Source organism: Mauremys reevesii, linkage group 2, assembly GCF_016161935.1.
Source record: "Mauremys reevesii isolate NIE-2019 linkage group 2, ASM1616193v1, whole genome shotgun sequence".
Taxonomy (NCBI): Eukaryota; Metazoa; Chordata; order Testudines; family Geoemydidae; genus Mauremys; species Mauremys reevesii.
In genome coordinates, this window is record NC_052624.1 from 192,400,251 (window position 1) to 192,427,597 (window position 27,347).

A 27,347-nucleotide genomic window follows, 5' to 3' on the forward strand; every position below is an offset into this window, starting at 1 on the left:
GCTGGCAGTGGTTTCTCAATTTTTCTGCAGACCTTCTAGAGAGCTGTTCGGCATATTTGTATGTGATGGTCAGAAGAGTTGTATGTGATGGTCAGAAGCTTATAGATGGTGAGCCGTCTGGGGATAATGTTTTATTTCTTGCATTTGCTCAGGAAGTAGATGTCACTGTTAAGTTTGGTTTCCTTCTTCATGTTATGGTGTTTCTGTTTTAAACAGCAAAATTAAGTCTTCCATTGTTATAGCCATAGTCCCAGGACATGAGACAGACAAGGTGAGTGAGGTAAGATTTTATAGCAGCCAGTATATATTAGAAGAAGCTGTTCATGATTAAATAAGAAGATAAACTTTTGGTAGTGTCATTTGATTTATCTGTCTTCGAGACACAGTGGTAATTAAAAAGAAAAATACACTTTTAGAGAGGATAGCACCTAAATCAAGTAGTTTTACACTGTCAGTGGAGTTCTTGTTTAGTTATATAGGTTTAAGGGTTTTTTTTTCTTTTCCCTTATTCAGGTGTATGCTGAAAAGTTCTAATTTCATTCTTTTGAATTTTGCTTTATTTTGCTTGCTTTCATTGTATTAGATTATAAACTCTTTGGGACAAGGACCTTGTCTTACTACATACAGAGACTAGCACAGTGAGGCTCCAATGCTGACTGGAGCTTCTGGTGGTACTGAAATATAAATAGTCTTTGGCACTGATGCTCCAAAAGCTGGTAATAAAACATGTTTGGTGTTATTTTATTTAGTGTCTTTGCAGAGTCCTTTCCAAATTAATATTATATTATTACTGGTGCCCCTTTGTGATTAAATTGCTGTGTTCTTAATCTCTCCTTTCTCCATGTGCTGTCAATGTACAGTACTGCACTTGAAGCTAATTTTTTGTTTGAAAATAAAATAATTAGCATAATCATGTATACAGCTCAGTATATTTAGAAATGAATTATATTGAAATGACTTGTATATCAGTGTTTCTTTTTCTGGGAAAGTTTTTTCCTGTTGGAAGATATCTCTCTAGCCTTTCATTTTGTTTTTTTTTACTGTTAGAGCAGCTGTCTGTCTAGTGAAAAGATTTGACTGTGGTTTTCTCTCCAGAGCTTATCCTTTGCTTTGGCTACAAAGGTTCACTAGTTGAATGATTTCTCCCTCCTCCCTACCATCTGAGTGCTGCTGTCACAGATCGTGCAGGTCCTACTGGGGTTGAACTACATTCCCTTGTGAGAGAATTAACTCATCACTATTCTACTTCATGTGATCAAAGCCAAGAAGAGTCTATCAACAAGATAAAAGATGTTTTGTTTTGTTGATTTAACAACTACCATAATGTGTTACCACTTCAGATCTGAAAGGAGTGACACACTCAGCTACAGACCCTCCTTAGGGTGGAGACCAGTAAGCCAGACCCTCTCTCCCATGCAATGATAGAGTAGGGCTTCCATCTGCTCTAGAGCTCCTTTAAAGTGAACGTAGAGTTTTTTGATACCATGACCAATGCCAGGTCAAGCAAATCAAAGAGTCTCTGGGGCATCTCCAGCACTGAGGAAGCTATGTTCAGGAGAATGGAGGCTTCATGGCAGCTGCACAGAAAAGAAGGTCAACAAAGATGGTTACTTACAGTGGGAGGAGTGGGCAAGCACTTTGTTACACTTCGTTTCTAGAACATTAGGGTAGATGATGCCACTTTCCTGTAATGGCCAAGAAGTTCATGCCCTTTCAACACTTTATTTTCTTAAATGCTAATCTAACAGCTTTTTTGAAATGTAAGTAAAATGTACATACTGTTTTGATTTTTATGTCTGCAGATTGAGAGGGTCATGTGAGCCAATGAACTGAGAATGAGACACTGTAACTCTTAAAACTGTTTAATTTGACAGATCACCAAGAAAAATGCCAGTAGTCATTGACATGATAAGAAGCACTTAGTTTTGAAACACTTTTTTTTTGCTATCACAAAATATTGCTGAAAAAATGTTTTGAATAATATGGACGTAGGAGACTAACAGTGGGTACGTGGGACAGATAGGCTGGTACACTGGCTACATGGAGGGTGTGTGTGAAAGCAATGTTACTTAGCAATGAAATAATACTGTGTATTTTCTCTCTTCTGACAGAGTAACTTCTTACAGAACTTTATGTCTCTGTCATTGCCAAAAGGAGGAAATAAAAGCCTTAGTACATTGGCTAGCCATTGGCTAAAGCTGCTATTGAATATATCCTTTGGAGAAGATGGACAGCAGATGATCATGAAGCTAAATGGTGGTTTAGACCAGCTGTTGGAGATGAGCAAATACAAACACAAGAGTAGTCACCATATAGTCCTCCTTATTCTGCACAACATCTGCTTTAGTCCAACTAACAAGCCCAAGATACTTGCTAATGGTATATATCCAAATGATATCTAAAGTCTCGTATTTTATTGTCATTTCGAGTACTGACAGAAAATCCAGTATATTGTTTACAAAAGCATTTTTTATTAAGTGAAGTGCTCAGTACTCTAACAAAATTTTGGGAAATTAACATATTTCTTCCAGTTTTTGTGGTTTATAAAGAATACTATAGCAAATATATCAGACAGCTAAAATTATTTTTATTGGTTCTTCTTCAAGTGCTGGTCCCAAGGGGTATTCACTCTGAGTGCACATGTGCTCCAGGCACGCCGGGACCAGAAATCCTTCAATAGCAATGTCCAGTGGTTCATGCCTGCACTCTTCACCTCGTGCTTTCAATTGAGGGAATAAGGGGTGGCGCAGGTCGACCTGCCTCTCCATTTCCTTTTCTACCACTCCTGGTCTGGGATAGAAACCTCTTGTGTCTATAGGCTTTAGTTTGCTCTAAGCTCTAACCTGTGAATACTGTAAATAGTTTAATTATTTTAAAAGATTTAGCATTTAATTTGTTAGTAGTTTTAGCAGGGAGCAGGGGATGTATACCCCCAGTTATTCCTCCAGTGTTTGGGACACTTTTATGTCCAAGGTCCTTGCTTTGTCTCACCTCTGGTCTTTCCATTAAGCAACCCACACAAGAGCTGCCTGTACTGGCTTGGGAATCACACATCCCATCAAAGTGTGAGATCTGCTGTTCCTTCTCCTCTTGCACTAGGCAGTCTTGGGAGTTTAGATTTTGACAACATCTGATGGAGCTCTCCATGAGACCTTAATTGGATCTGGGACCCTTCTGCTCTCTGCCTCACCATCTGGTGCCTCCAGCTTGGCACCAGCACAACCCTTAGCAGGTCCAGAGACCCTATGAATCAGAATCATAAAGAGGGTAAGGAGATACACGCTCAAAAGAAGTCAGACAAAATCAGCTCAGCAGTCCTGGAAGAAGAGAGCTGCTTCTTCCTTTTCCTTTGGGTCCAAATATGACTCCGTGCCCTGGAATGGGTATACCGGAGCTCACAAGGACACAGGCCTCTCCCTGCCACTGCAGGTCCGTGCTGGGGCTGGTGCGGAGAGGCGCCTCTCCCCGCCGCAGCAGGTCCATGCTGGGGGAGAGGCACCTCTCCCTGTCGCAACTATGAGCCCGTGATGGTCTCCCCCTGTCCTCCAGATGACTAAAGGCAGTACCAGGAATTTACACATAAGCTCTTGGACATTCTCCTGTTGACTGCTACCTCCAAAGTGGCACTCCCCATGAATGAAGCTATTTTGGACCTAGTGTATCCTCTGAGGATATCGAATGAGATAAAACAAATCATCATCATTCTGGTTACACCAACTTGGCTGAGGCAGGTCCAATACTCTTACCTGATTCATCTCATTTGCAGACCGGCCTTGCTCATCTGCTGTCTTGGGATTCCAGTCCAACACTCTGTCCTGACATAACTCATCATCCAACTCAGAGCTTGGCTCCTCAATGGTTCTCAGGGATAGGGGTTCCATGTTCAACAGAGGAATAACAAGTCCTATTTAAAAGAAGAAAGAGCTCTACTAGAAATATTTACCTTCAAAAATGGAAGAGATTTCACCATTGGTGTACCTAGCAACAGTGTTCATCAGTTTATTCTTCCCACTCCACTGTTCCTGATTGTGTTGGATTTTGCATGAGTTCTGTCAGAGTTCATTTGGTGATGATTACAGTCTTTCATTCCCCTGTGCAGGAATTCTCAGTCTTTTTCAACCCATAGTAGGATTCATCAAAGGGTCGGTTACCCTTATTCCACAAATCAAAGAACCTACTCCTATATGGGATTTGAACTTGGTCCTTAATAGTCTTATCAAACCTTCTTTTGAGCTGCTAGTTAAGTGTTCTCTGCTGCACTTATCTATCAAAATGGCATTCTTAGGGGCCATTCAGAGTTGGGGAACTGAGAGCATTAACGGCTGATCCCTTGCCACCACTACCATGTTTTATTGTTTTCTTCAAGCGTAATGTATCATGACACCCACATCCCAAGTTCATACCTAAAATACCCTCCAATTTTCAAATTGACCAAGTTATCCACCTTCCTGTGTTTTTTCCCCAAAGCTACAGGGGATTAGAGAGAGAACTGCCCTGCATACCTTGGACATTAGAAGGATGTTAGCCTTAGATTTGGACAGAACCAAACCATTTATAAAGTCTTCTGGACTTTTTATCTCAGTTACGTACAGATCTAAACGATCCACAATCTCCATCCAAAGACTTTCAAAGTGGGTTTCCAGTTGTAACAAGCAAGAATACAAGGTTGCTAATATTCAGTTCCCCTGGTGAATAATAGCTCATTCTACAAAATCCCAAACTACCTCCATGGCAATATTAAAAAATGTAACAATTGAAGTAATTTGCAATGTGGCAACCTGGGCATCAGTGCACACTTTCCCAAAACACTGCTCACTGGTATGCTCCTCTGTGTCAGGTGCTGCTGTTGGAATGGCAGTATTAGATCCAGCTCTGAATCCCCAACTCCTTCAGGGGATGTTGCCCAGGAGTAGCCTGAAGTGGAGCACACATAGGGACAATACTCTGAGAAGGAGAGGTTATTCACCTTGGGCAGTAACTGGAGTTCCTTGAGATGTGTCCCCCTATGGATGCTCCACTATCCACCCACCTTCCCCTTTGCTTCGGAGTTTTCTCTCAAGGGATTTTGTAGTAGAGAAGGAGTTGAAGGCGGTTTGCCCACACAGTTCTTTATATCCTTGTTACGGGACACGATGATGTCTGGAGCCGATGCACAGGTCAAACAGGCACTGAAATAAAAAAAATACCTGATCAAAGGCACATGGGGTGCACATGCACCTGAAGTGAAGCACTCACAGGGATATACATATCGAAGAATTCCAGTTACTGTGAGTATCCTCCCCTTATCCTGGATTATCTTCTCTCCGTAGTCATAGGGCCTGTCCATCAGCTCATTGAGGTTTCCTTTAGCAGCTATTAATGCCTTTCATCATCTGAGAGAGAACTGCTCAGTTTTCACCCAGCTCACAACTGTAAGGTACGTAAGAGGCATTGTCAGAACATTCCTGTCAGTATCAAGACCTACTCCTGCTTGAGATCTAAACCTTGTACTATCAGCATTTATTAACCCATCATTTGAATCCTTGGCCTCCTGTTCCCACTTACACTTACCAATGAAGCTGGTCTTCCTGACAGCTGTCACCATAGCCAGGAGCATGTGTGCTCTGAGCCCTTATGGCAGACCCATCTTATATGATCTCTCATAAAGAGAAAGTATCCCTCAGACTGCATCCCAAGTTTATCCCCAAAGATCCTTCTGACTTTCACTTGAAGAAGATGATTCGGCTACCTCTATTTTACCTGAAACCTCTCAACACTAGGGAAAACCAAAAACTCCATTCTCTAGATGTACACAGAGCTCTGGTGTTCTGTCTAGGCAGATCTTGAGAAGATCTCTGAGGTTATTCATCTGCATTGCTGAGCAATGAATGGAGAGGCAATATCTTGCCAAAGGGCCTTAAGATAGAGGACGATGCCATTGGAAATCCATCAGCTTGCAGAAGCCCTTCCTCCTCAGTCTGTCAAGTCTCATTCTACCAGAACTCAAGCCTCTCTAGGAAAACTGTAGGGTGGCAATTAGGGGCTCCATTCACACACTTATCAGGTTCTATGCTCTGATTCAAGCCTTGGCTGAGGATGCTTCCTTTGGTTCAGCAATCCTAAAAAGTGTTGTGCAGAGCATTTCCTTGCACCTACTTTGTCAGTAAGCACTGCTTGGGAGTCACCCATAGGCACCAGCTGAGACAGTTACCTTATAGTAACTGGAGTTCTTCATGATGAGTGATCCTTGTAGGTATTCACAACCCCTCCTCCTTCCCCTCTGCTCAACTCAGATGATTCATGGTAAAGTAGGAACTGGAGCGAGGGAGACGATCTGTGCCACCCTTCATTTGAAAGCATGAGGAGTTGAATGGTGGACACATGGACCAACAGACACTGCTTTTGAATAATTTCTGGTCCTAAGTGCACAGACTGCATGTGCATCCATAGTGAATGCCCAAAAAGACCACGCATCTGAAAGAATTTCGGTTCCTATAAGGTAAGTAAATTCCCTTTATTCTGAGATCTTGCTATTTTGAAATTACAATAATATAATTTGAATGAGAAGGTTTTAACTAGACACTAAAATGGGAGACCATGCTTTCCTTTTTAAAAGGAAGTGAGGAGGAGCCCTGTGCCTCAAACATTTTAGCTTTTAAATAATCTGGCTTAGAAATACAATTAAAAAAAAAGAAGCTTCTGAGTTAGTTATGAATGCTGTCTTTCAATTATACAAACCTAGACTATGCATATTCCCTATACCCCCCCAGAAATCTGTGCCTCTTAGGTCAAGTCATGCTACTTTTCTCCAGATATACCAGGGGTTCCCAAACTTGGTTTGCGGCTTGTTCAGGGTAAGCCCCTGGTGGGCCGTGAGATGCTTTGTTTACCTGAGCATCTGCAGATATGGCCGCTCGCAGCTCCCAGTGGCCACGGTTCGCCGTTCCCGGCCAATGGGACCTGCGGGAAGCGGCACGGGCCTGGCCACAACTTCCCGCAGCTGCGAGCTGTCATACCTGCGGATGCTCTGGTAAACAAAGCGTCCTGTGGCCTGCCAGGGGCTTACCCTGAACAAGCCGCAAACCAAGTTTGGGAACCCTGAGATATACTGATCCACTCATGTACTATAGAGATGAGTATGGCATAAATGCTTAGTGTAGCGAGATAGAAACTCTCTTTCGTAGTTTGTAGAGGCCAAGACTACTTAGACAGGATGCTCCACTCTTTCCTAATGAAGTTCCCAGTAGCTTCCAGCTGAAGCTGTTCTCAAATTTTTCCAGATCTTTGTTGAATGTCTTTGATAAATAATCATTACTCAACTCTATAGTCTACCCCAGGGGTTGGCAACCGGCACGTAAGCCGATTTTTGATGGCACGCGGCGTGGGCTGAGCTGCTGAGCCCGCTGACGCTCTGGGGTTCCCGCTGCTGGCCCCTTGCCAGCTGGGGCCCTGCCTCTGGTCCCACTCAGCGCCTGCTGCTGCCTTGGGTGAAGGAACCCCAGGCCGGCAGTGGGCTGAGACCCTGGCTGGCAGGAGCCAGCGGCCGGAACCCCAGTGCAGGGCGGGATGAGCCGCTCAGTCGCTGCTTTGGGGTTCCCGCTGCTGGCCCCTTGCCAGCCGGGGTCCCCCGTCGCAGCCCCACTCACCTTGCTTCCGGTTGGAGTTCCAGCACAGGCCCCCTGCCAGGCAGAGTCCAGTCCTCCGGCCCTGCTCAGCCCTACCAGCCGCCAGCTCCACTCACCTCAGCTGCCAATCTGGAGTTCCAGATGGTTAACAGCTGATCACTCAGAAGTCTGTGTGCAGCTTAAAGTAGTCAAATACATGCCAGACATTGGAAAACTCAGCAAGGAAAAGCAAGGGCAAGGATCACACTAAACTGATAAGATCTGCATTTTAATTTAATTTTAAATTAAGTTTATGAAACAATTTGAAAACCTTGTTTATTTTACCTATAACAGTAGTTTGGTTATATATTATAGACTTAGAGAGAGACTTCTAAAAAACGTTAAAATGTATTACCAACATGCAAAGCCTTAAATTAAAGTGTATACATGAAGACTCGGTACAGCACTGCTGAAAGGTTGCCGACCCCTGGTCTACCCAGTGCATTTGTATTGTGGAGTGAGCAGTCAGATGCGTTGAACAAGTAGACCAAATGGCTTTCATTCCACTTAAAGCCCAGAGGTAAACTTTGGAGATGAGAGAATCTGAGAAGGTTAAGGCAAAAAATGTGACAGTAGTGAAATCAAGCAGGTGGTAACCACTGTAAAAATTGGCACAATGTCTTAATTCTATCCCATTGGTACTGTATATATGCCTATCAGGTGTTTTTAAAACAGCTTAATATGTAGTATCTCTTGTGTGGTTCAATATTTATGTGCAACAGTCAGCTATGCATGTTGTAGGGGCTATAATTTAAAACGCCCATTCTTTTATGGCTTAATCTTAATTTTTAGTATAGACTATATTTTGGTGCTTATATTTATTAACATTATTTTATAGTGCTTACAAGTATGCTAGGTACTTATTCATATTAAACTATCTGATTATATAAATGTTGTATTTGTTGTGCCATAGCAATATTTATCATGGAAATAGAGACAAATTGCCAGAATAAGAACATTTCATAGGTGGAAATCTATCATAATGTGTTTTGCTAGTCTTTGTGTATGCTTTTGTTTTCTTCATTAGATAAAGCTATTGCAGTGCTATCTGCTTGTTTAGAAAGTGACAGCCTCACTGCTCAGAGAATAGGAGCAGCTTCACTTTGGTCTTTGCTCCACAATTATCAGAAGGTTAGTATTTGGAAAACACTTCCTATTCAAAAAAAAAAAAAATCAAAGCACTTAACCTGCAGTAATTATAGTTATATCCTTATAACATTTTTGCTATAATGTTGATCTACTACAAGTTAGATGTGCTGTAAAATGTATCCTCTATGTACAATTATAAAATTAGGCCCCAGTTCTGCAACTTGTTCAGCCTGGGCAGACACCCATACCTGGGCAGATCCCATTGAAATGAATGAAGCTCCATGCAGATGTAGGGATCCACTTCCAAAGAACAAGTTGCAGGATTGGGGCCTTAATAAATAAAAACCTACTCACTGGAAGATTCACATCCTTTAAAATTATTTTTAATTAAAATTAAATCACTAGTTTTCCTTTAAGAAGAGATATATAAAGGAGGGACACATTATTTTTCACATCAACCTAAGTAACATGATAGTGTTCTTGTAAGTTATCATGTAGCTTCTGAGATATGCTGATTACAATATGACATTTTTATTGCTTTAGAAGTGTCACAATATATGCCTTTTTGTACTGTGCTTTTTGTACCATGAAGTTTGCAAGAATGTCATTTGTGTTTGCCAATTTAATATTCCAAGCAATACTTACTGACACATCAAGCCATGGCTTGGGAAACGGATTCCATTATTGCTGCAATCCATTGCTTGCCTGTTTATTTTTCACAAATGCAGTGTACATGATGATATAATCACTTGTTGAACTGTTAAATTCTTGAACGTTATATTCTGTTGGCTTGCTGCCAAAAAAAATAGCTGTGGGTTGAAGACATAGCCTGATTTTAAGAGCATCAGCATGTGGGAATAAATGTAGTTATTGGATTATTCTTATTTGTGCTACAGGCAAAAGTGACTTTGAAGAATCCATCAATAAAGAGAAGAGTAGATGAGGCTTATTCTTTAGTAAAGAAAAGTAAGTTATTGGAGAATTTAGTTTCCATCTCAAAGGAGTAACAGCCAATTCTGTAATTTTTCTGTGAAAAGAAATCATTAATACACTATAGTGCTCTGCAGTACAAGAGAAAGGAAGCATTTTCTTGTGTTGTAAGCTTTTTCTAAAATGTGGGGTTCTGCTTGATGATCCTTTTAAATCCACATGTGCTTTGCTGTTCGGCATCTTCCCTCCCCCCCTCCCCCCCCCCAAAAAACCTTCTGGTGACAAATTGTAAATAAGATTTGTGCGGTGGTAATTGCTAAGGATTAGTCTGCGAGATACATTTGATTGTGCTGGCAGCAAAACGATTTTGTTGCCACAGACTTTCTCTGTGCTAAAACCTTGTATTTTGGTGATAAGAACCACTGCCCAGTTAGAACTGACCTCACTTAACCTTGCTGAATTCAGCTACACAGGAAAGACCAGAATACTGTGCTATCCTGACAGTACTGCTCTGTAAATTGGCTGGTTTTTACTTTGACTTTTTAAAAGCATGTTGACTGTTTTAAGAAATTGCAGTTAGCTATAATTTGGACGGCTTTTACATAATAGATAACTGTACTTGCAAGCAGTCCAAAAAAAGATCAAAAGCATCTCTAATTGGACATTTCTCTGAGCAGCACTGTGGAGTGGGGTTGTAGCTACAGTAGCTAATATGTGGGCACATTTGTTCTGCTCATTTTCATTGGGACCCTGCTCCTGCAGAGACTTACGTGCATGCATACCTTTAAGCACCCGAGCACTCCTAGTGAGTTCAGTCAGGCTGTACATGCTCTTCAGTACACGTACACATCATTGCACAATTGGGGCTAAATTGCCATATTTGTTTACAAGACAGAGTGGCCAGCAAATGGCTGCTAAAATTCAGATGATATTTGTTTTATTTTGGAGTAGACTAGCCCTGGTTAGATGGATTTTTGCCAGCATATCTGATGACCATCCTGGGTTAGGAAATACATTTTAAGTTCTATATAATGAATTTACAGTGGTTTTCTTTCCACTCATTTGTGTATTGTGTTCTGTTCGTACTGTTCCAGCTTATTCATTCAGTGGGTTAAAAGTACTTGCAATCGGAATGTCTTGTTTGCCTGGCAAAATCATTGTACCTTACAGTACTTTGTATGTCCATAGAGCTATATAAAAACAGCATATGCTGCTGGGAAAGCTTTCATGGCTTTACAAGACTGAGCAGGCTTCCAACTAGGAGAGTGAGTGGGAATATACTGGTTGGGGCACCTTAGAAATCCTTTTAGAGTGCAGGTGGCTCAACTTCTGAAGTGCATTAGTAGCCTTGTTTTAGCCTTGTCCTTCCCCACTCTACCGTGTGCTCTGGAGGAGTTGTAGTAGAAGCATAGTCTCATTCATGCTGAGGCAACTGCCAAGGATACACTGGTTGGAGCCTGAGCAAAGGCTCGTTTGCCTTCCTTGTCCCACTTGATTGGAAATGTCCAAGGGTATTGTATTAGTAAATGTTATGTAATGTCTTTTTTGTAGAAACAAAGACAGCAATATGAAATGCCAGTACAGGATATTGCTGTAAAATATTTGAGGGGAACACAACTGCCAATTTGTTGTGCGGATTATAAAATGTGTGCATTAGCAAGAGGCTCTTGAATCTGTGGGTTTGATGTAACCTTTGAAGTACTAGTATGTGAAATATTGAAAGGTAATAGAAAAGCTCTGAAGTCTTGTTTTTTTTTCCTCTTTAGCTCTTTCACAGCCAGAAGGAAACCAGCTAAAAGCCTATCACTTAAAATGTCTAGAGAATCTAGTGAGACTTCTCAATAGTTAATGACTGTTGGTGAGTTCTCATGTTGAAGGTGGATTGCTTACTTCATGGAAGACTGGAATTTAAAGAAAAGATTTCTAATGCTGAGATTTGTGGAGGCATCGTGTCACAGAAAAAATGTACTACGTCTTTGGGAAGGGAGTTGATCACCTAACACCAAAGAAATAATATAGATTATGGTTGAAACAGCATATATTGTATTCCCAATGGGAAATTGTGGTGATACTGCATCTGGGAAATGCAAAAGGAGAATGAGAACATGGGGGTGGGGGGAGAGGAGGAAAGAGTATAAGAAATTAATAATTTTATTAAATTATGTGTTGAAATTATTACTGGAAAATATTAGTGGTTGGTTTGAGCCCATCTAAATAAAGTTTTTTATTAAAATAAATTTTAGTTGTGGATCATAATTTATAGATGAGTGTAAAACATGAAAAAGGAAGGAATGCAACTCCTCACTTAAGAGGGGTGTGTAAATTTTTACATCTGCTGTGCTGAGATACCCTGGTATATCATAATGGTTAGGTGTCTAACAGCAAGAGTAAATCTTAATTCTTCTTCAAGTGCTTGCTCATATCTTTTCCAATTAGGTGTCTGTGTGCCACGTGCACAGTCGTCGGAATGTTTTTCCCCTAGCAGCACCCATTGGGTCAGCTGTGGAGCCCCCTGGAGTGCCACCTCAGTTCCTTCTTACCGCCCATGAGAGTCGTTGGAACGTCCGCTTGATTTCACAAGTGCTCTCCTAGTTCTTCTGTAGTTCAGTGTATATAGTTTTCATAGTTTCATAGTTTATAGCTTGTAGTTAAGGCTATGATTTGGTCATGTAGGTTGTGGAAGTCACAGAATCTGTGACTTCCGCAGACCTCTGTGACTTCAGGCTGCAGCTGCTGAGAGCCGCAGGGTACCCCCACCTCCCATGGGGGCCTGGAGCTGTGGGGTACCCCCGTCACCACCGGTGGTGGGGGGGAATCCCCTGGCTGTCCCCAGCTGCCGGGGCCGCAGATGGTGTGGGGAAATTCCCTGGCAGCTCCCCAGCCCCCACAGCTCCCTAGCCACTGCAAATGGTAGGGAATCTCCTGCAGCTCCCTAGCCGCCACAGGTAGGGGTCTCTCCCAGCCACAGGAGGGCAGGGTGCTGGACCCTCCTCCCCCCCGTTTTGTCATGGACATTTTTAGTAAAGGTCAGGGACAGGTCACAGCTTCTGTGAATTTTCGTTAATTGCCTGTGACCTGTCCGTGACTATTACTAAAAACGTCTAAGACAAAATTGTAGCCTTACTTATAGTTATTTTGTTAGTGTACAGGGGAGGTTCTTCCCCACCCCAACTTTCCTGTTTCCCTTGGGATTCGGGGCATGCCTCGATCCCAAGGATTTAAGCCCTGCAAGTCTTCCCACAAGTCCATGCCAACAGGTGACCCCCACGATTCTTGCCTCAAGTGTCTGCGGAAAGCACACCAGACTGACCGGTGCAAGATTTGCAAAGGGTTCTGTCCCAGAACTTAGAAGGAGCAGCACTTTAGTTAGTTTAAAACAGCTCTTCATGGAGGTGGCTCTGAAACCTCAGCCCGCCTCGGCATGGCAGGATCCGACACAGAGTTCTTCTGTGCGGAGTGCTCTGGCCTTTGTAAGAGAAGCAGTGCCGAGGAAGGACTCTGGGCATAGAGACCATTGGCACCATTGCTCCCTGGCACCAAAGCCAGCAGAGACAGCAAGGTGAACCAGTCTCATTCCCCGGTGCCACAGAAGCAGCACTGGAAACAGGACAGGGACTGACCCCCTACACCGAGATCTGCTGCCCTGGAAGCCACCATTGGGGTGCATCCTACATAGGAGTAGGTTCATGAGCCAGCACCGTCAACTTTGACCCTGCAGAACAAACGAGAGAGGCAGGGCAGCAGGGTCCTACCCCCAAATCAAAGGAGTCTAAGTGACTGGACCTTTTCTGATGCAAGGCAGTGTCACAGACCTCATTACAGGCTACACTGGATGCTGTGGACTCAGCAGCGCACACCTTGTCCTCAGGCATCGGCATGAGGCGTAGCTCATGGCTCCCGGCCTCGGGGTCTAATGGCTGGTAAGTCATTCCCAGGAGCACCTTCAAAAGACCTGCTTAGAGCCTGAGGAAGTGCATGCTTGGCCCTGGTTAGATGAGGGCTGAGACAGCTTGCACCTGCCGTTTCTGCCACGCTACCTAGAGAAGACCTATCTAGGGCATGGCTGGTAGGGCACTGTGAGGGCTGAGGTTTAAAGTGTTTCCACAGAGTGGCTGGGGTTTGCACCCCTAGTGACTTCAGCGTAGCCCTACAGTCTTTAAGCCTGGAGTCAGTTTGCTCCACAAATAGGGCCGACCCATCAAATGGGAGGTTCTGGAGGGTCTGTTGCACTTTGGGTGGCAGCCCCGAGGCCCGGAGCCATGAGCTACGCCTCATGCCGATGCCTGAGGACAAGGTGTGCGCTGCTGAGTCCACAGCGTCCAGTGTAGCCTGTAATATGAGGTCTGTGACACTGCCTTGCCCTCTTTAACAGTAGTGGGTACCAGCTCCCTGAATTTTAGCATGGAGTTCCAGGAGCAGAAGCTGTAGCTGCTCAGGATTGCCTGCCGGTAGGCAATACTGAGTTGTAAAGCCCTAGGCTGGTGGCTTAACCCTCAGGACATGTACAAAGGAGTCCCCTTTCACAGGCCCCAGCTCTCCATCTTCCTGGTAACACACACGTCCACACTGGGGTGTGGCGCACACCTGGGGGGACCTTCAGACACAGGGCCTCTGGTCCTAGGATGAGCTCTGGCTCCATATCAACATCAAGGAGTTGAAGGCTGTACGACTAGCGTGCCAAACCTTCCAGGTTCACCTGTGGGGTCAGTGTGTGGGAGTTATGATGGACAACACAACTGCAATGTTTTATGTAAACAAGCAAGGTGGGGCCTATTCTCTTCCCTGTGTCAGGAAGCCCTCCAGCTGTGGGAGTTCTGCATAGCCCGCTCCATTCACCTGGAGGCAACGTACCTCAGAGGTTCACAGAATGAGCTGGCGGAGTACCTCAGCAGATCCTTCCGCAACTACGAGTGGTCCATCCTGCCAGATGGCTTTTACACCATTTTCCAGAGGTAGGAAACTCCCCACATCAACCTCTTCACCACTTGGAGCAACAGGAAGTACCAATGGTTCTGCTCGTTTCAAAACCACAACCAGGGCTCCCTCGTGGATGCTTTTCTCCTCCCCTGGTCAGATCATCTGCTCTACGTGTTCCCACCATTTTCGCTCATGCACAAGGTCCTGCTCAAAATCCGCCAGGACCAGGCAATTGTCATAACGGTGGCACTGCCATGGTCCCACCAGCATTGGTACACCACACTCCTGGAATGTTTGGCGGATGCCCCGATCATGTAGCCACTACTTCCGGACCCGATCACCCAAGACAATAGTCACCCTCATTACCTAGACCTCCAGTCTCTTCACCTCATGGCCTGGAAGCTTCATGGTTAAACCGCACAGAGCTCAGGTGCTCGGAGTTGGTTAAGGAAGTCCTGCTTGGTAGCAGGAAGCCCTCCACTAGGGCCACCTATCTGGCCAAGTGGAAAAAGTTTGCCATCTAATGCTCCCAGGGCCGTACTCCACCATTGCAGGCCTCCATTCCTCTCATCTTGGAGTACCTGTTACACCTTAAGCAGCTTCTTCCATCAAGGTGCACTTGGCAGCTGTGTCTGCATTCCACCCAGGAGTGGCACGGCACTCTGTCTTTGCCAACCCCATGGTTGACCACTTCCTCAAAGGTCTGGAGCGTCTGTACCCACAGATTAGGCAGCCAATGCCTGTGTGGGACCTCAGCCTGGTTCTTTCCAAACTGATGGGGCCCCAATTGAACCACTGGTGACTTGTTCGCTTCTGTACCTATCATGGAAGGTTGTCTTTTTAGTCACCATTACTTGGGCAAGGATGGTCTCAGAACTTGCACCTCCGACCCTCCCTACGTGTTTTTCTTTAAGGACAAGGTGCAGCTTAGATCTCACCCTGCTTTCCTTCCAGAGATTGTGTCCCAATTTCACTCCAACCAGGACATTTTCCTGCCGGTGCTTTACCCTAAACGTCATGTGAGTAGCCGGGAACAAAGACTCCACTCACTGGATGTTCGACAGGCGCTCACCTTTTACATCAAGCGCACGAAGCCGTTCTGAAAATTGAACCAGCTGTTCGTGGCAGTGGCAGACCGTATGAAAGGTCTTCCAGACTCCTCATAGAGGATCTCATCGTGGATCACCTCCTGCATCCGCACCTGCTACGAATTGTCCAATGTGCCCATGGCACATTCCACAAGGGCACAGGCCTCCTCGATGGCATTCCTGGCCCAGGTGCCGATTCAAGAGATCTGCAGTATGGCAATGTAGTCCTCAGTGCACACTTTTGCTGCTCACTACGTGATTACCCAGCACGCCAAAGACGATGTGGTATTCGGCAGAGCGGTGCTCCAGTCTGTGATTCTATAACTCCGACCCCACCGCCTAGATAACGCTTGGGAGTCACCTCATTGGAATCGATATGAGCAAGCACTTGAAGAAAAAATGGTTACTCATCTTCTTGTAACTGTTCTTCGAGATGTGTTGCTCATGTCAGTCCAAACCCACCCACCTTCTCCTCTGTTGGAGTAGCCGGCAAGAAGGAACTGAGGAGACGGCGGGTCGGCAGGGACCTATATTCACTGCCATGGAGGTGCCACTCCAGGGGGCTCCATAACTGACCTGACAGGTGCTGCTAGAGGAAAAACTTTGACAACTGTGCACGTGGCACACGCACACACTAATTGGAATGAATATGAGCAACACATCTCGAAGAACAACAGTTACGAGAAGGTGAGTAACTTTTTTTCCATGGATTTTTCAGTTTAAAGTTAGAACTTTTACTTTAAAATGTGTACAAGAGAAGTCTCTATTTATATTTCAGTGACAGTTATGTTATCATATCAGCTTTTATGTCTGTGCAAGTGTTTGAGGCTCTTCTGTTGGAAATCAGAATGGAAAAGTTATAATTGCAACATTGTAAGAGACACTTCCAGAAACTGTTTATTATTTGTAGAGTTCTGATGCTTTACAAAAACCACAGAGACAGAGTGCTACCTTGAAGAGATTAGACTGTTAGGCAGGTCTGTATATCCTTAAACTGCTATCATGTCATTAATATCATCATGATTTTCCTAATAAATTCTAGATACATTCAGGAACATTGGAGAGTTGTAAGAGTGTCGCCATATAGTGCTTGGGTGAGACTCCATTGCAAGTACTTTTGAGATCCATTTCAAGGCTGCTTTGCTTCTCCGTAGGGACACATGTTTTCATGATTCCCCCAGGGAGAACTGACACACAATCATTTCAAAATGAGCAAAGAGAAGGATAAGCATGAACAAACCTCTAAGAAACACCTGAAGCAGAGACCCGGAGTCTCCATTTTTAACTGTCCTACTTCTCCTCCAGACCAGACCACAAAAGATTGTAGCACTTTTGAAAACTGATCTATCTTTGCTTATTTCTGAAATTAGATTCTGTCAATTATAAAACTGTGCAACTTTATAACATAATAATAGACATTGCCATGAGGCAGATAACATTGGGATAGCTCACTATCAGGACAGTGGTGATTTTCCTGAAAGGAGAAAAGAAGTCCTTTTGATCATCAAGGCCTGATTCTCCACTACCTTGCACATTGCATAGTCATTTATCCTGGCGAAGCTGCTGTGAAATGCTGCCATTCTGACCTAGTAGTGTTTTACACCCACTTTGAATAAGTGTAAATGACTGCACAAAATGCAAGGCAGTGGAGATTCAGGACTACAGTCTCTAATTGATTAAGTAGATTATGTAGAAAGTCATCACAACAGTTCTAATGTATGTACTTTATGATTCCCCGAGGATCTGGAAACATTACTGCTTTCCTTCAGAATGTATTGTTTAAAGATTTTTTCTGAAAAGGCAACTAATGAACAGGCATGTAAAATGTTAACTGTCCCACCTCATCCGACAGAGAGAGACAAAAAGCCAGGCTGCCAAATTCATTAATTTTAAACATAAGGAATTTATTATGCATTTAACAGGAGAGAGAAGAAAGCTGTTATATCAATACTTTTCCCAAATTTACCACGTGGATCCAATAAGGCAGAGAAACAGAGTGGTAGCTGTCTAGCTAACTGAAAAGCCAGTTGTATTTGGTTGATACAAAAAAAATTTTTTTTCTCTGTAGAGGTACAGAAATTGAAAAGCTCTTCACTATTGTGCAGAAAGAATCACACATACACACTCAGGGAATAAAAACCATACAAGATTCCACAGCTCAAAGGAAGACCCGCCTGGAAGATTACGAGCATGGTGACAAATGACCTGTCTACATTCTGAACTTTTAAATTCTGCACAGACAAGAGTTCTTTATGTCTAATTGGTATCTGATATTGATGTGTCTAACAAATACACCTCTACCTCGATATAACGCTGTCCTCGGGAGCCAAAAAATCTTACCACTTTATAGCTGAAACTGCGTTATATTGAACTTGCTTTGATCCACCGGAGTGTGCAGCCCCGCCCCTCCGGCTCACTGCTTTACCTCGTTATATCCAAATTTGTGTTATATCGGGTCGCATTATATCGAGGTAGAGGTGTAATCTAAGAAAAATTTCACTCAAATCCAGGTGCAGTACAGATGTAATAGAATTGGATCTTTTTAATTATATCATTTTGAATGTATTAAGTTATTTGTGTTCCTTTATCCAATTACTGCTATTGTAAAATGCAAGTAAATTCCTGTTATATTTGTTGCTACAGCAAATCTTACTCTATTAATTTGTACATCTCAAATTCACATCCAGACAAATTGTTTATATTTCTCAACATTTTATTTATGAAGCAATAATGGGAGGCAGTTTTAACTGTTCCCTATCATGATTAAGGTAAGTATGGCTTAGGAAATTGGTCTACAAACACAAATTTGTACTCAAGCGGGCTAAAATTCTTAATGTAGAATGTGTCAGACAGAAGACGTTTTCATGCACTAGGAAAGGTTTTTTTTTCTCTGCTCTACATAACGCTCATGCTGTTGTTTTCAACCAGTGTATACTAATAACTCATGTTAAAAAGTGCCCCGTTGGTAACACACTAATACATTTCTCTCATGGAAGCTAAATATATAACAAAATCCGAGAACATATAACAGATGTAGTGTCACACCAAACATTCACCTTCATCTCTTCTAGGAAATGGTTGAAAAAACCACATATATTTCTCTGTCAGACTTCCTGTACGAGGGTCCTTAGAGCTACTCGTACAAACATAGACACCATTGCACAGACTCAAAGACTTAAGATGGAAAGTTACTGAAAATTCATAAGCAAAACGGCAAATAAGCAAAACCTGGCTTTCATCTGTGGATTTCAAAGCACTTTACAAAGCAGGTAAGTTTCATTATCCCTGTTTATCAGATAACTGATCTGATATTCTTCCGCACATTTACCCTTAAGCTAAAACCTAACAATCATCTAATTGATGGGAACATATGCATCATTTAACGGTGCAAACCTGTTGTGAGCTGTGATGGGGTGTTCACCTTATAAAAGCCCTGAAGGGGTTAAGGTGGCCAATTAAACATATAGGCCACACCTGGGTGGAGAAGTGGCACAGACGGGGAATTCGCATGAAGGACTGCCAGTGTACAGACAGGAGTTGGTCCAAGAGGGACTTTAATACCCAGGAAGGGGAAGGACTAGACAGTGACCTAGCCGGAGGGCAGAGCCACAAAGGCGGAGTTCTGTGAAGTATGAGACAAGAGGACACCACAGCTATAGAATGACTGATTGAAGTAGGGTGCCATGAGCTAATCCCCAGACCCAGCCACGTGGGGACACCCCAGCAGTGAGTGAACCCTGTCACAATTTGATGGAGAATGCAGGCATGAGTGTTGCCCCCATGACTCGCCCAAGGCGAGTGTGAGAGGCTGTAGTGGAAGAACAGGGTAAAAGAATAATGGAGTCATGTATGGAAGCCTTTTTTGCAGAAAGCAGGTACTCTCCCACTTAAGGGGTCTGACAACAACAAGAGGGGATCCCAGCAGTACTTAGGTCCCTGGAGAACAACATAAACAGTGGGAAGCACAGTTATACTTGTAGAGCTGTTTGATGAGGCTGGGGGAATAGCAGTATTTATATAGGCTCTTGTGGGAGGAAATTAGCAGAGACTTCAGAGGCTGAGAACAGAAAAGAGGTTCTTAGGTCAGCAGTGCAGCCAAGGAAGCTTTATGTCTGTGGGGACATGCAAAAAAAGAGTAACCCTACCTGTATGGGGATAGGAAGCGTTACACTGGAGGTGGGAATGCAGGGAAGCCCTAAGGCACCTAACCTGTTGGGAGAGTTGGAAGGGGGTGCACCCTCTGTTCTGTGGGGAATTGTGACATGTGAGGAGGAGAAATGTGGCCAAGAGAAATGCAGGGTCCTGACTTAGGGCCTGAAGAAAGTTGGTGAACTGCAGCATCGGCACTGGTATAGTAGAGAAAGCTGTGATGACAGAGGGTGAGAAGGAACTGAAAGGGGGAGAGGTTCTTACAAAGACAAACCTGAACAAGGCAGGGATAAACATAGAGATTAGCCAGTATACGTTTGGAACCCCGATCCTGAGAGAGAGTCTGCAGAGCAAGGGAAGGTGCTACAAGAGAAGGCGGTAGCTGCAGAGCAGGCCTTACAAGTAGCTGTACTACAAGACCTAGAATATCAGAACGAAAAGTAGTGGTACACTGTGGAAGAAAGGGGAAAACTGCTGCTTTTGATGGGTGAATTAGAGCAGGAGCAAAATGACTTCTGGGCCCAGCTCTGGTAAATGCAGGGTTGGGGGCATCCATACCCGACGATTGCAGTCTTGATGGGGAGAGTATGTGATGGGGTGTTCATCCCACACAGCCCTGAAGGAGTTAAGGTGGCTGAGATGGGGCCAGTTAACTTTATAGGTTGCACCTGGGGGAAAGTCAGGCTTGACTGACAAGCTCTAAGTGAAGATGAAGTCCAGCTGGGCAGGAGCAGATTGGGCTTGTATAAAACTAGGAAATTGAGAAAGGTGCTGGAGGGAGAGATTCTGCAGTCACTCAGCACAGAGAGGTGGGTGTGAGGAAACCCTGGGATTCTCCTGTCCCTCACGGAAGGAGTATAGTCAGTGGAGTTGCAGGGAAGAGAGCCTGTGGAAGGCAGAGTAGGAAGAAGCCCAAGGAAAAAGCAGCCAAGGTTGACTGTAGAATTTGGCTTCTGAGGATAGGGTCCCTGGGCTGAAACCTGGAGTAGAGGAGGGAATCGCTGGGAAAGTGGCATAGACTGGGAATTGACATAGAGGACTGCGTGGGCCAGTGTACAGAGAGTCCAAAGGAACTTGTGACACCCCAGAGGGGGAAGACTAGATCAAGACCTAGTTGGAGAGCAGAGCCACAAAGAGGGAGTGCTGTGAAGTATGGAGACTTCTGCAGCAACTGAATAACCAATGGAAGGGGGTGCAAAACCAAGCAAGAACTAATCCCCAGGTCCAGCCAAAAGGAGATGCCACAGTGGTGAGTGAAATAGCTGCATAAACATAATAAATCTAATAACATACCACCTTAAAATATTTTTAAATGTTCACAATGACAATGAATTGCACCCTGATACAGAAATCTTATATTTTTAGAGAGCGCTGTAACAAACATATTATACCTATAAGTTACAAGCTTCTGAAAACATCAAATATCATAATAAAATCAGTTTTCCATACTGAACAAGGCTTAGTCAGCCAACTCCGATGCCAGTCACCTCCACAAAGTAAGTGGTTAGGGTGTGTAACTAAACTCTTGTTGGCAAGGTCACATCACGTTTCATGATGGAAGCAGTAAATATCTACATGATACTTACTGCGTGTGTTTGTGTACATACCAATGCTGCTTCCTATCAGTCTTGCGTCTGAGCCTCTACCGTGTAAAATTGATAGCAATAGCAAAGTTCCTAGTGAACTCCGTGGCATCTCTGGGTCTCCTCTTCTTGGGGAGTAAAAAACTGATATTTTTTGATGAGTGGGGGGGAGGGGTTATTTTGTTTTTTGTATGTTAATTTTCTCATACTATGGGGGGTTATTTTTGAATGGGGGAGGTTAGGATAGAAGGTGTCAGTGATGTCATTCCATATCCTGTCCATGTCAGCCATCACAATTAGGCATTCCTGTGCCCATGACAACTGGAGGCAGACCAGATATTTGCTTTGAGCCTGGGCTTCTCAGGAAGACATCCCCAGAATTCTCTGCCTCCAAGCAGCCCATGTGGCAGACCCCAGGTCTCCCACTAGAGCAGAACTTGCAGGGGATTTCTGAAAAAGATTTGTAATTAAATGTCTCTTGAGTTTCTTCATTGGCTTCATTTTTTTTCCTCCTCAAAATGGCTACACTTAAAAAAAAAAACCACACAATTTTGACTTTCTGAGGACGGTTTTAAGGGCTGCGGGCTCTCCTCCCTTCCCCCTCAGAAATGGCAGTCAGGGATAGAGAAACCTGGCTCCAGTCACAGTCACCACTGAGACAGTGAAGTTTCCTTCACTGAGACCAAGCCAGAATTGGTGTCCCTGTTGCATTTAATAATGCAAGGATAAGAGTAAATCTAGCATGTCCCCTAGGCATGGGATTCCTGTTCCCACAGATTGTAGAGCCAGGAGGAAAGTTTCACTGGAGTGTCCTGAATCTCTGGGAAGAGGTGTCCCCTTAGCAACCAGGAAGGAATTCCTGCTCCCAGCCAGCATGCAAGCAAAATCTGTGCTGAGATGGTTGAGAAGATTACAAAGCATTCCAGCCCGTCTTCCTACAAGCTGTTTCCTTCAGCCAGCCAGACCTCGGTGAACATGAAAGATGCCAGCCCTTGTGACCTCCCTGATACCAATGAGTCATTTATCCAGCACTCATTTTGTGTGATCAGTTCCCACTCAGCCTGGCTCCAGCAACAGGGAGCATGGCATAAAGTGAATCAGACCCCCTTACCTGGGAGATGGATCTACCTCCTCTCCCCTCCCAGTCTCCAGGGGTTCTACAGGAGATTATAAAGTGGCTACTGGTTTCCTCAGGGTACATGCCTGCAGACTGTTTTCACCATCTTCCTGATAATGCACTCTGCCCCTCACAGGGCACATCCACATTTCTTTGAGGTGTTTGACCCAGTGACTGGTGAAGCATATTCCTCACAAGCACCTCTTAAAGGGGCAGCACAAAGATGTAAACCTTCTTTTGAGAGATCCCTGCCCTCTGTTCCTCTGAAGGGAAGGAGAAATCTCTAAAGCTGGAGCTTTGGGTGAGAACTCAGACTCTCAACTAAGCTTCCCAGAATTACCTGAGAACGGGGATATAACTTTACAGGTGTTTGTTTTCAGAAAACAAAATGCAAAAAAACAAATCAACCTTGTAATTCTTCCTCACCTAGTTTATGATGGCATGATTAAGGTGGAGTAGAAATTCCCCGTAAATACTTGCTTGAAGTTAAGCCTGCTGTGGTCTCCTTAATAAAGGGCATAGTTCAAGGGTGGGCAAACTACGGCCCAGGGGCTGCATCCAGCCCTTTAGATGTTTTAATCTGGCCCTTGAGCTCCCGCTGGGAATCAGGGTCCAGGGTTTGCCCTGCTCCAGATGGGGAGTGGGGTCGGGGGCTTGCCTTGCTCCACACATGCCGTGGCGCCAAGTGGCATGTCCCTGCTCCAGCTCCTATGCGTAGGGGCAGCATGCTGCCCCTGCCCCAAGCAGCTTCCATTGGCCAGGAACTGCAGCCAATGGGAGCTGCTGGGGCAGCACCCATGGATGGGCAGCACACAGAGCCTCCTGGCCACGCTTCTGCATAGGAGCTGGAGAGAGGACATTCCACTTCCGGGAGCTGCTTGAGGTAAGTGCTGCCTGGAGCCTGCACCCCTGACCCCATCCCGTGCCCCTGCTCCATCCCTGATCCCTCTCCCACCTTCTGAACCCCTCAGTCCCAGCACAGAGCACCCTCTTGCACCCCAAACCCATAATCTCCAGCCCCAACCCCAGCTGGAGCCCTCACCCTCCTTCCCCCTGAGCCCAAAGCCTCCTCCTGCACCCTGAACTGGCCCCACCTCAGAGCCTGCACCCCGCAGCCAGAGCCCTCAACCCTTCCCGCACGCCAACTCCCAATTTCGTGAGCATTCATGGTCCGCCATACAATTTCCATACCCAGATGTGGCCCTTGGGCCAAAAAGTTTGCCCAACCCTGGCATAGTTACACCAGCTGAAGGAATATGCTGTCAAATGCACAGACAGAAGATCATCACTCAGGCAAAACTTCAGTACAGTAACTCAGCCCTGAGTATGCTGAATATAATAGATGAATATTTGAGGGGAAAATACTGAAATATGCCATTATAGCATTATTGTTCCAAAACTTCAAAATATGAAAATAAACATCCTGGACATTTACTGAAGATATGGAGAGTCATCCAGAGAAACCTCTGCTACAAGAAGAAACATTTTCAATACAGAGCATTCTCTTTTTGGACTTGTAACTTGTACATGGGTATTCATAAATGCCATATCATCCCTCCCTCACAAGTGAAAGGAATGCATGTCTTTCCTTGACTTATTATGCTATTGTTAAAAATCTTCCAAAATATGGTTTTGAGCAAGCAAGTAGAAGGGCCAATTGCAGCCCCTCGCAAAACTCCACTATCTATTTTAAGTTGTTATCCAAGACCACATTTCTTTCAGAAGAGAGACGGAAGTAGTATGGTAGCAGAAGCTGGCTTTTTTTTTTCAATTCTGTGGTTGCAGTTTTGCTGAAAACAATATATTTTGCAGGTGCACACCAGCCATACCACCCAGGTTACAGTTTGCTTATGGACCTTAACTATCCTTGCCACACATTAATTAGATTAATTAATTAATTTTCCATAACTGTTAGTTTATATGCTGCTGTGACACACCTTTTTACATAGAAATTGTTAGCTACCTGTTACTTTTATACTTCAGTGTTAATTGTTTACCAACTGTATTGTACCCCACTGTATTGTACCCCACTATTGAAACCCCCTATACTGTTCACCAAAAGAAACCCCTCCCCACTTGTCTACCTTAACAAACCCCATACCCCTCACTATTGAATTTTCCCTGTTTTTGCATTTTCTTAATAAAGTTTATTTTGCACCCCACCAGTGCAGTAATTGTCCCCCAAGATCCCCTACCTGCTGGCAGGGACATGGGTTAATTAATTAATTAGAAGGCAGAGTAGAAACTTGAGACAGTACTGATTCTAGTGATGTGGAATCTACAAGCAAGTAGGAGCATTATCTCATCACATTTGAAACTTGTGGATCATTTGCCAGCTTGAGTACACACTTTTAAAGCACTGAGGCCCTGGTTTTGAACACTAATACTCATGTAGTCCCATTGCAAGGAGAAGCCTTCCTATACTAGGATTGATAAATTGCCATTTTTGTGCATTATTATTACCCCACCCCTTCTGCCAGAGGCCCAGAGCTGGACCCCTGTTCCATAAGTATTTAATATTAACTTTCGCCCCTGCTTTGAGTTAATATTTGTGCTTTTTGAGTTTTTTAGCTGATTTTGAACCTCCGTTCCAATTGAAAAAAAAATCCATAATCATCTTAAATGTTCACTTCTGGGTCTATTCTTTTTACCAGAATGGTATTCTGATGTTAATTTCAGTAGAGGGTAATAAGTAAGTAAATAAATAGTGGCTAGGTTGGGAGGCAGTTTGTCCTCTATGCCTATCATGTTAACTTTTTAATACAAAAAACTGTATACATGTATAATATGGTAGAGCTGGTTGGGAAGTGATTTTTTTTTCTTTCTGCAAAACCACAACTTTTCATTATTGCTCCAGGAAAACCCTAAAGTTCATGTCAAGGTTCTGCTGCAAAAGGTTTCAGTTGACTAGCTCTTTAAAACTTGTATATAGTTAACTTCCAATGCTGAAAAATACTGTAACTCTGGGGAGTTCTTCCTGAGAAGTGGTTCAAAGCATAGGCTCAGAGCCAAAGATCTGATATGCCTGCAGTTGCCATGGTGACAGGAAAAACTTCCTGTTGCGAAGACTTACAAAATTCCCAGGTAAGGCAGAATTTTCCCTTACTTGCTCTGGTGGACAGGTGGTTTTGAAGGTTTTGCTTCATCTCAGAGGATGGTACAACTCTGGATTAACTTAATCTCTCCTGCAAATTCATTCCATAGCTGGATCTCCTCAGCTGTGACTGCTTTGTCCCCAGCTCTCACATGCTTAATTTTAGACTTTGTCATCTGTATTCTCAGAAGGGTGCAACTGTCTCAGCAGTTCTGCTATTTAAAATTCAGTCTTTAACATAACTGGGTTTGGTCCATTAATTGCTTTGAAGATGAAGACTAAATTGGCCTCTGAAACGGACTAGAAGTTAGTAGAGAGACTTGAGATTTGGAGAGCCTATTGTGCTCATGGCAGCCGAAACCATGGAAGAGACAGGCATATGAGTTCTGTACCAGCTGGAAATTTTTTGACCAGCTCTGCTACTTGGTAGAAATGGGAAATAATTTCTGCTTCCCCATCAGGCAAGGAAATGCAGTTTTCTTACCTTGCTCTCACCTGGCACGCTGCAAAGTTAAACCTTTTTATTTCAATTCTATTACAGATCTTACTGGCAGAGCTGCTGACGGGAGGCAAAAGGGGCAGCTGCCCCGGGAACAGCGACTTAAAAGGGCCCGGGGCTCCAGCCGCTGCCGCAGTAGTGGTGGCCGGGAGCCCTGGGCCCTTTTAAATCACCACTAGAGCCCCAGGCAGTGCAGGCCAGTCATTGCAGATGGGCTGGCTGGGAGAGGCTGACCCCCAGTCCCACCCCTTCTGCCCGAGGCCTGGAGCTGGGCCCCTGTTCCATAAGTATTTAACATTAACTTTTGCCCCCACTTTGAGTTAATATTTGTGCTTTTTGAGTTCTTTAGCTGATTTTGAACCTCCGTTCCAATTTAAAAAAATCCATAATCTTCTTCAATTTTCACTTCTGGATCTATTCTTTTTACCAGAATGGTATTTTGATGTTAATTTCAGTAGAGGGTAATAAGTAAGTTAAGAATAACATGTAAGGTTCTTGTTTATGTGAGCAGGGGAAAAAGCTCTATAGTCTTACTGATGTAAGCAAAACCACTCAGGCCCTTAGAATACGTGTATATATTGACCCTTTGGAAAAATTTCAGTCCTTGGTTCTCTGTTTTGTTTCTTGAAAAAAATTTAGGTCAGTCAAACATGATGACAGAACTAAAGTATTTTTAATATGGTCATTTGTATCTATTGGTGAAGATGGAAAGCAAATTTTTGTGATTTCTAATGATGTGTTTCTGTGATTTTATTTTACTCTAGTTCACTTTGGAGAGTTACAGGCCAAAATGCCAAATTAACAGCTTCTACTAAGCAGATAGATTGCTTTAATATATATCAAAGCTGGATATCTACTTTGAGTAGCTCCTACTGCTATTTCTGATATTGATAGTCAAAAATCCATTTATAGATCTGATTGCTTCCTTGTGAGGCAGTAATGAGAACACTACCCATTAGTGCATAGAAGAGAGTAGGTCCGGTTTCACTGGCCTTCCTAATTTCACCTCTTACCTAATATAAAAGGGCCTAAGTCTTCTGCTGAGTTGGCCCAGTATTTTACTAAAATGGCTGACAGACCAATATGAAAAAAACATATTGGTTGTCTCAAGTAAACAACTGTGTGTAACTTAACTGTAACACTGCCTATATAGAATTTTAAGTATTGGAGAGAGCATTTCTAAGAAATCTTGGCTAACAACCCTTATCCCACAAAGCCTTCAATGACAAACACCAAGC

General features: G+C 43.8%; 2 protein-coding genes across 10 annotated transcripts in view; both read left to right on the forward strand.

The window, feature by feature from the left end:
- Positions 1 to 11,844, forward strand: part of RTTN (rotatin) — a 163,620-nt gene extending 151,776 nt beyond the window's left edge. For 7 of the 9 annotated variants that reach the window (XM_039524718.1, XM_039524716.1, XM_039524715.1 and 4 more), the window contains 4 exons: positions 2,112 to 2,379; positions 8,671 to 8,774; positions 9,629 to 9,698; positions 11,429 to 11,842. In XM_039524718.1, coding sequence (XP_039380652.1) covers positions 2,112 to 2,379; positions 8,671 to 8,774; positions 9,629 to 9,698; positions 11,429 to 11,511 — 525 coding nt within the window. In that variant the 3' untranslated portion in view covers positions 11,512 to 11,842. Of the gene's footprint in view, positions 1 to 583; positions 717 to 2,111; positions 2,380 to 8,670; positions 8,775 to 9,628; positions 9,699 to 11,428 lie in introns of those variants that run through there. The other 2 variants (XM_039524721.1, XR_005594099.1) reach the window with 2 other exon arrangements.
- A 9,136-nt stretch (positions 11,845 to 20,980) lies between these two features.
- Positions 20,981 to 27,347, forward strand: part of CD226 (CD226 molecule) — a 66,852-nt gene continuing 60,485 nt past the window's right edge. Inside the window, exon 1 of the mRNA XM_039523838.1 lies at positions 20,981 to 21,065. The gene's annotated coding sequence lies outside the window, so the exon portion shown is untranslated. The remainder of the gene's footprint in view (positions 21,066 to 27,347) is intronic.